Source organism: Thunnus maccoyii, chromosome 16, assembly GCF_910596095.1.
Source record: "Thunnus maccoyii chromosome 16, fThuMac1.1, whole genome shotgun sequence".
Classification (NCBI taxonomy): Eukaryota; Metazoa; Chordata; class Actinopteri; order Scombriformes; family Scombridae; genus Thunnus; species Thunnus maccoyii.
This window is the reverse complement of record NC_056548.1, coordinates 14,726,826-14,735,725: the sequence shown is the minus strand read 5'-3', so window position 1 is coordinate 14,735,725 and position 8,900 is coordinate 14,726,826. Positions and strand designations below refer to the sequence as shown.

Sequence of the window (8,900 nt, the reverse complement as noted above, 5' to 3'; positions counted from 1 at the left end):
ATATATATATATATATATATATATATAGGATTTATTTGTGGAATTTTCAACACAAAATACACATACATAAACCCTCACATGTATAACTGAATAAATGAAATAAAAGAAAACATTTTGTTGAATGAGGTAAACATTGGCAGAGGTACTTATGATACTAAGACAAGAGATTCATATCAGCAATACAACCGCAAGAAAAAGAAATAAAACAAAATCATAACATAAAAATACATCCAATATACAAGACATTTTGGGGACAATAACATACTGGACATACTGTACTTCTGCTATTATTGAATGTGTATTTGTATGGGGACAAATACAGTATATAACATGAACTTATGCCACATACCACAGCATTTATAGCCTAAGTTAGGATGCAATGTCCGTCCCTAGATGGGCTTTTAAAATACATAAAACTCAACAGTAAAATACATATGAACAAGACTCAACAATACATACACACACATTTTAGCAAAAAACACAAGACTCAATACATGTATACTCATTTTAGCACAATGCTCTACAATACAGATGCACACATTACTACACGAAACTCAACAACAAAGTATATGCAAAGCAGCACGAAATACAAACAACTCACAAACAAATATACCATAAAAGTTTCATGAAACAACAAGCAGCAGATCACTCATGTCTACATGACTGATCCCTCTTTAAAAACAGTTTCAGTTTGAGTTTAAAATGTTCCCAGACTCCCAGTCATGATTCATTTTGGGTTCAGTGGGCAAAGAACAGAGAAAGCAGTGAGGATTTATGAAAGGGCACCTTACAATTCCCAGTAGACTATCACTACTACAACTACTACTACTACTACTACTACTACTACAACTACTACTACTACTACTACTACTACAACAACAACAACAACAACAACAACTACTACTACTACTACTACTACTACTACTACTACTACCACTACTACTACTACTACTACTACTACTACTAGGCCTACTAATAGCTAATAATAATAATAATAACCATTTCAGATGGTGAGTATTCTGTGACAAAATGTCATCAAATGCCAATCCACATCCATGTTTGTTGGCAAGGAGCGTTGCAGTTCTGGGAAAAACAAGGCACATTCTGGATCATAAAGCATTGTACACTCTGTATTGTTCACTTGTATTACTGTATCTGAATTACTGTGTGGAGGTGTGGGGTAACACGTACAAAAGCAACTTACGCTCATTATGCATACTACAAAAAAAGAGCCATAAGGATATTTAACAATGCAGGACATCGTGAACACACTAACAAGCTGTTTTTAAAGTCACATGCTTTGAAGTTCATGGATCTTGTAGAATTTAAGACAGAACAAATAATGTATAAAGCAAGAAACAATTTATTTCTGGGTAACATACAAAAAATGTTCTTAGACAGAGATGGGGGTTGTTATTTAAGAGGAAAGTTTAATTGAAAAAAAAACAAAACAAAAAACATTGTGTTCGTACTCTGAAGAGTATGTGTAATTTGTGGAAAGGTTTTGATACAGAACTCAAGCAAAGACCACATATAAATTAATCCAAGGATATGTACAAGAAAATAATTTTTAGGAGGTATAGTGATGAGGAAGGTTGGTGGGATGAATATTTAGGTAATTGTCTAAATTATATCAGATTGACACTGGGTGGATATTTGGGTGTTACATAATAACATTGGGGTAGTTGTGTGAGTTGTATATATGATAAACATTGAGTTAATTGTTTGAATTATGAAGAAGGGGTTGATCATATAAGTGTATACTTCTTCCTACTCCTTGTAATATTTATATATGTTGTTAAGGAGAATTTATTTATTGAGAGTTTGCACTATATGTTTACTGTTCATTTTATTTGTTATTTTTGTTTTGTTTTTATTTTTTTACTTATTTGTTACATGTTGGAAATAAACATAAACATATTTAGGCTGTATCTAAAAGTACATATGTGGCACCTTCAGACACTTATACCTTTCAGTATTTTAGCAAAGTGCTACAGTGAGGTAAGTCCCACTTTCCACCACACTGTGTCACTCTTCTCATGGTTTTAACACAGATCTGCTACATGAACAAAAGAATACCCAGAGACATACCGACATACTGGAGAGTTCCTTGTTGATGTGTTAAGCAAAAGTGAAAAGATTTTCTCTGATTTGTGTTTTGCTGTTTGAAAAAGATTCTTCTTAACACGATGACAGGGATAGTTTTTTGTTATCATGCCTTCTTTTCAAATTAGATGAGAATAAAGATGAGCTACTTGTGTCTGTGTTTGTTGCAGAACGGACAAAGTAGCAGTAGAAAGTAATGTTATTTTTTCCTCAGTGTCTCACTGAGTGTGTGTATTTATTGCAAAATGTGCAAAAGTCATAAATCGGTCAAATCCAACTTTGTGGTATCCTTTTATATAACAAATTTTGGGTCCACTTATTTGTCCAGTCCAAGGTTAATTCATGCCTTGGTATCAGGTAATTATATATTATAATGGTTGTGTCAATGTTGGTCCTAACTTAAGTATGCAGAGTATGACTTTGGGTTCGGGTTATCTGCTATTTTCACCACAACTGGGTGAATCATGGACTTAATGTTTGGTTCATGGCTGAAAGAATAAAATTTTAACTGGGGACTGATTCCAACAACCCCCACAGGTATAGAGTATTTACAACTGGATGGTAACGGCTGGAAGATTTTGAGGAATCACTTATGCAGCTGTTGAGAAATACTGGTCAGGATCTCAGAGCAGCTAGAGAAAGACTTCTTTGGGAATTTGGCCCATTTTTTTCTATTAGTTATCATTTTTCATTGAAGGGAGGTGTGTTGCAACTTGTTTCACAAAGAGAAATGCAAGTTACTTAAACAAAAAGATGTCAAAAAAGGACTATATTGAAGTGAACAAAGGATTAAGAAAGAAACATGATTGGTAAAATATTAATATCTTCAAAAGAAAGACAGTTTAAAATCAAATCTCTCAAATTTTAGCTAAGTAATAGTATGTTGCTAATTAGCTAAATGACTAATTGTCCACACACTCTACAGGTGGAGTTACCAATAATGTCCATTTTGAATTTATGGGACGATATGAAGTATACTGCTCGTGCATCTAAAGGCTCCCAAGAGAATAAACCCTAAGCCCACAGAGATATTCTGTTGCAAGGCAGGTGATTTGAAAAATAAATACTATTACATTCAGTCCTGAAATAAGCAGTTGGTGCCAAGACTGTGAAAGTTTTAAGGTATGTGCCAAAACTGTCTGCAGAATCTGTGATTCTGTATCGGTAGCACTATAAAAGAAACCTTATTCTTCCATTAAAAAAAGTCAAACAAAGATCCAATATCATGTCAGCATTATATTTGAGGGACATTTTTTAATTGGTTTTGTTTGTAAATTGATAATCGAGTGCCTCCTGATGGGCATGAATGGGATGGCAACAATGGTTGCATTTTCCTGCCACACTGTTCATTGTTCCAGCACAGCCTGTTCCAGTAACTGTGTTTCCAGAGATAATCGTTGCCAAGAATCTCAAGTAAAATGCAGGGTACAAAAAGTCACTTTTGATATTTGATGATGCAATCACTCTGAACTTCAGAAGTGAACAAGGTCTGAGCAGGATTAAATGTAGTATTTCATATGAAGCTGATATGGTTGTGGGTTACTTTTTGTTATGTGTATACAATAGCTTATTTTATCTGTATCTATAGCCCCTGATGACCAGTACAGCCAATTTTTCATGGCTCCATCACATACCCATGAATGAGATAAGGGATATGATCTAACCATACTTGTTTCAATGTCACAGATCACAGATGGCTAAACGATCTGGCTCCTTAACGACTTAGCATTATGTCCACTTTTAGTCTTTCTTATTCCTCTTTAATGTTTTAAATGTGCCATTCTTGTGTTGGTGTCTACAATACAAGAGGTTAAGAGTGTATGTCTGCAAAATGTGAAATACTTTTACAGTTCTATCCCATCAAAATGGTACTTTACTTTTGAGGGAAAAAAACCTTAACTGAGCTGAACATTGTGTTCATTTGCTCTTTAAAAAGTCCCAACATATAATTAGATATTATAAAAGGACCTTAACATGGAGACATGATACAATTAAATACATATTTTGACTCGAGTAGGATATAACTGACATTACATTACACCAGGGAACTACTGAATTGCTACACTGGTCCGGAGTGCAACATTTTTAAATTTGCTAGACAAGCATACATGGCTTGTTCTGGTTAGTATATTAGACAAAATATACATTGTCTATGGTAAAATGAAATCCCATTGTTCATTTACCAACAACAAGGAAAATCTGCGCTAAACACGACTTCCATGTTGTGGTGGTTCTGAGCTGGTTGAAAATCGTCCATTCAATGAATGTTTTAGCCTGTTTTGCTGTGTGTGTTTTCCATCATTATTCATTTTTTTGCTTCAATTCAGTGGCGGCTGTGGCTAACAAGGTCTACGACTCCTCCTTAACACATGTCAAAGTGTCCTTGAGCAAGACACTAAACCCCAAATTGCTCCCAATGGTTACAATGACAGGCAAAAAGTACAGACCTCAGCTGACTACTTCATTTGCGTACTGGTGTGAACGACTTGTTGGAGGCCAACTTGGTGATGCCATCCTGAGATTCTTGGCTTTGAGTTGCGTAAAGCTTGGCTGAGCCATGACCTGTGTCTTCCCCCCACTTTGTCCTCTAGAGCAACAGTGACAGCCTGGAGCCCCTGAGATTATATCTGACCAGCGTTTCATCAGGTACGACGTGACCATGAAGGCTACACCATTTACTCCCCGTCTGGGGCTTTCTTCATCCCTGTGGTCCTTATCCTCGTCCGGCCTGAGCAATGAGGAGAGAGTCGACAGTACAATGGAAAACAGGCAGCGTCAAGATAATGCAGGTTTACTTACACTAATCATGAGTCTGAGCATCTAGCCTTGCTACGTGCAGAACATAAACTCAGCACCACTCCTTGTTTTATAAATCAGGAGACTGAGAAAGCAGGCAAACAAGAGAATGAAGATGTCAAGTGAGCAGAAAGTTACACATTCTAGAACTAATCCTCTGTGCTTCTATATTCACATGGTTGACTTTTTTCAATAAAAAAAAAATATCCCTCATTTCAGGTGTGCCTCTTAAACATCTCATCTCATCTGTCATCCAAAGAAATGTGGCATTTTTGTTCTAATCTCGATGGATTTTACGCTGTTTTTTTGTGGTTTTTGTTTCTTTCCTGTTTACAGTGTATGTACATTTATAGCTTGTTTCACATTATTTTTTCAAATTAATAAAACTGAAAAAAAACTCTTCCAGCTCAGATACACCAACTGACTCTCCAATTCACTCCATGATGATTTCAAGCACTGCTTCAAATAGCAGCAAAGTCTGATTCTAAATAGGAAACCCAGAAAATAACCATGATAGGATAAAAAAAAACAACCCGTCAGACATTGAGAGAAGTGATGTTACTATTTATATCAGTTTAAGTCAGAGATTATGTTTTTATGCTTACAGTACACATGGATGTACTCAAATAATGTTTCTAGTGTTTTCACTATATTTTGGGGGCACAGTTTTGAGATGAAATACATACAGTATGACTTTAGAATGCATATCAACAGAAATGACAATCAGGAACAAGTATTATAAGGTTCTTGCAAGGTTACAATTTTGCAAAGAAGGGTACAAATGCTATAATACAAGCCAAAAAAGAAAAAGCAGCAGTAAAATCTCAGTCAGTGAGGTAATCTCATCCTCTACACTTACTGAATTACGAGTCTTAGGCCAAGGATTTATTACCAGCACAACCAAGGACACAGCACATGGGTACTAAAGTAAATAGACAGACAAAAAATCCCCCAAAAATTCATATTAATCCTTGACATTTCAGATGTTGGAGGTGGACTGATGGATACTCCTTAACGACTATCAGATATCTTTCCATTTATTCATAACAACTTCCATCCATCCTTCCTCCGGTTTTTAAGGAGCCATGGCACTAAAACAAGGAGTTCCTCAATATATCAACTGAAAATAGAATTCAAGCTTATTTAGATTTTTATCATTATTGTTATTTTAGGGAATTCCTCATTTTAAAAACTAATATACCATATGTTAGCAATCCAGTATGCCTAATATGAAGTTATTGCATTAATATAGTAATTAATACATACTGTGTGTATGCAGGTAGATTATGTTATGGATACTCTTGAATCCTTTATTTAATTCATTCAATTAATGTGACAATGGCCCTCACAACTGGAATATGTCACAAAATCAGTGTGGTTGACTGATGCATGTTTGAAAATGGAGGAGAAATCATCATATCCAGTCAAGGTAAAACATCTGAAGTCTTGAACTCTTTGTTTAAATGTTAAAGAATATGAGAAACATTAAATTTGCTTTAAGAAATGATATTTCAGCATCACTTTTTTTCCCCAAATTGTATGCTCTTCATTATTCAGAAACTCAAACAGAGCACTTACTGAGAAACATACTGCCTGTATTAATACCCCGACTGCAGTAAACCAAAAATGACCAAGAAAATCCTAAACTAATGACCCCCTCTTTGCTGTGACATGACAAATAATAACAACCACCAGTTACCAAGTAACAAAAACCCAGGGATTAATCCCAGCATTCATAGTCAGGATGGAAGGACAGCGGAAATTGACTGTCCATGGTTTGTTCTTATCATTTTGTGCTTTAAAGGGATTATGAGAAAGTTAGCAAATTGGTCAGTGAGTCAGTGAGATCATTGATAAGGTTGGTAGGTTTCACTTAATCCAGGAAGTTGTAGCCGTGGACTGAGGGACGCAGGTATAAAATGAGATGGACTGACGCAGAGAGCCGTCCTGCGCTGAGGCACAATGAAGGGGAAACTTTCTCTCAACATGGTAAGACTGCTTCTCCAGGTATGACTTACTTATTGACAGCGCTTTGATTTAATAGCTTGTTCAATGACCGTTTATTTTCTTTTGTCTCTATGTTATCAGGTGACTGCTGCAACCACGATGGGCTCAGTGAAATCAGCTGGACTGTCTCTTCTTCTGTTGTCTTTTCTTCTTTACCTAGCTGATTCCTACCCCAATGTTGACTTATCAAACAGTAAGATTTGTTTATAATAGAAATATTTGTGTGTATTGCATCAGCCTCTTTCAGAAAAATCATATTTATATTACACATGAAATGTAAATGGTCAGAGCCTAATGAAACAAGCTGAAACCAAGGATTTATTTTAGTAAATTAGCACAATCTGCCAGTATTTATTGCAATCTTTACAAAGATGGTACACTTTGCTTTTAATTTCAGATCTCAAATGTTGCTGGCACGCTTTCACAAACTGTCACAATTAGTAATGCCTGATTCTGATTGTATAACTTCTATTATCCTTCTTAAGTGGGCTGTGAGGAATGCACACTGAAAAAGAACAACGTTTTCTCAAGGGATCGTCCGATCTATCAGTGCATGGGCTGCTGCTTCTCCAGAGCCTTCCCTACACCACTCAAGGCCATGAAGACAATGACAATCCCAAAGAACATCACCTCAGAGGCAACGTGCTGTGTGGCAAAGCACAGCTATGAGGTAAAGGTACACACAAGTTAAATGTCAGTCATACTTGGTTGCTAGGTTGTAGTAAAGTTGAAATCAAATAATGGTCAAGATGCTGGTTTGAGTCTGGCTGGGGACATTTGTTGCACACGATCACCCTCTTTTTCCATTGTTTCCTGATTGTTTCTAGTATTGCTGTCAATGAAGGCTAAAATGTCCTAAAACATCCTGTATTGATAGGAAACTAAATTGACTAAGTTGACTAAATCTTTCCCAATGTCTGCTCCAGTTTGGAAATAGTCGAAAATATATAATAAAGTTTCAATTTCATTCATGTTCAGTTTAGTTTTGGGAGATTTCCATAGATTTGGTAATGTCAACTCAGTGGTTTTAATGTACTGTTCTTTGTATTTTGTTTCAATCCTAGATTCTTTTGTTTCAAAAATATTCAGACATTTGTGCAGACATTTCAACCCCTCACACTGTGTTTGTATCATACATATACGAACCATTAATATGCTGCTGTTAACTGACTTGACTTTAATGTATGCTCTCGTGGTTTCCTCCTCATGTGTTCCTCTTTCAGACGGAAGTGGCCGGCATAAGGGTGAGAAACCATACGGATTGCCACTGCAGCACCTGCTATTTTCACAAGATATGACAGATGGGCGAGGGGTGTCATTCTGCAGCGCTCATCTTGGCAACGAATGGTGTTTCTTTTAATGTGCTCAAGCTCTTTTCTGTTTTGAAATTAACATGTCGCAAGATAGTATTTTTGGAGCAATTCTGTGTCTGTGATGTGTAATTAGACTATATTTTGGCATTGGTAGATGCATATGATTAATTGTAAATTGAAAAGCAATTAAAATGTGCACCCAGATTTTGTCTTTTTCATAAATGTGTGGTGTGGTGTGGTGTGTGTGTGTGTGTGTGTGTGTGTGTGTGTGTGGAGCACTCCATACATTACATTACTTGTAAATCACTTTGTGTAAAATAAGTTAGCCATCCTCTGAGGCTAAATAAAACTTCATTGAGTCTACATACTATAGTGCACATCATAGTTCAATACAGTAACAGATGTAGGTGATATTTCAGCATCACTCTTTTGAAAGTTTTTTATCCTCTTCATAACTTAGAAATGTAATAATAACACTTTTATGTCACTTATAGAGTAACATGCCGTACATTACATGTTAGATCAGGTGGTTTATCAAAAAAAGAGTCTTTCAGCTGATCCCCTGTCAGTGAACGAACATCTGTCCTTCTGAAGTGTCCCTGAGCAAGTCACACTGAATCAGGGCTGACTGCACTCCCACCACCCTGGAGGGAGGTGAAATCTTTCCATAGGGGGAGG

General features: G+C 36.2%; 1 protein-coding gene across 1 annotated transcript; it reads left to right on the top strand.

The window, feature by feature from the left end:
* Positions 1 to 6,806: 6,806 nt before the first annotated feature.
* Positions 6,807 to 8,219, top strand: cga (glycoprotein hormones, alpha polypeptide). The gene is made up of 4 exons (XM_042388305.1): positions 6,807 to 6,891; positions 6,991 to 7,102; positions 7,395 to 7,579; positions 8,133 to 8,219. Exons 1-4 carry the CDS (start codon positions 6,865 to 6,867, stop codon positions 8,205 to 8,207), a joined length of 399 nt encoding a protein of 132 aa, XP_042244239.1. The 5' UTR covers positions 6,807 to 6,864; the 3' UTR covers positions 8,208 to 8,219.
* Positions 8,220 to 8,900: the final 681 nt, after the last annotated feature.

Excerpts from the sequence above, each read along its gene's own strand:
- cga (XM_042388305.1), top strand. The coding sequence starts at position 6,865 with ATGAAGGGGAAACTTTCTCTCAACATG. Across the intron at positions 6,892-6,990 it reads GGAAACTTTCTCTCAACATG|GTGACTGCTGCAACCACGAT; the intron begins GTAAGACTGCTT and ends CTATGTTATCAG. Across the intron at positions 7,103-7,394 it reads CAATGTTGACTTATCAAACA|TGGGCTGTGAGGAATGCACA; the intron begins GTAAGATTTGTT and ends ATCCTTCTTAAG.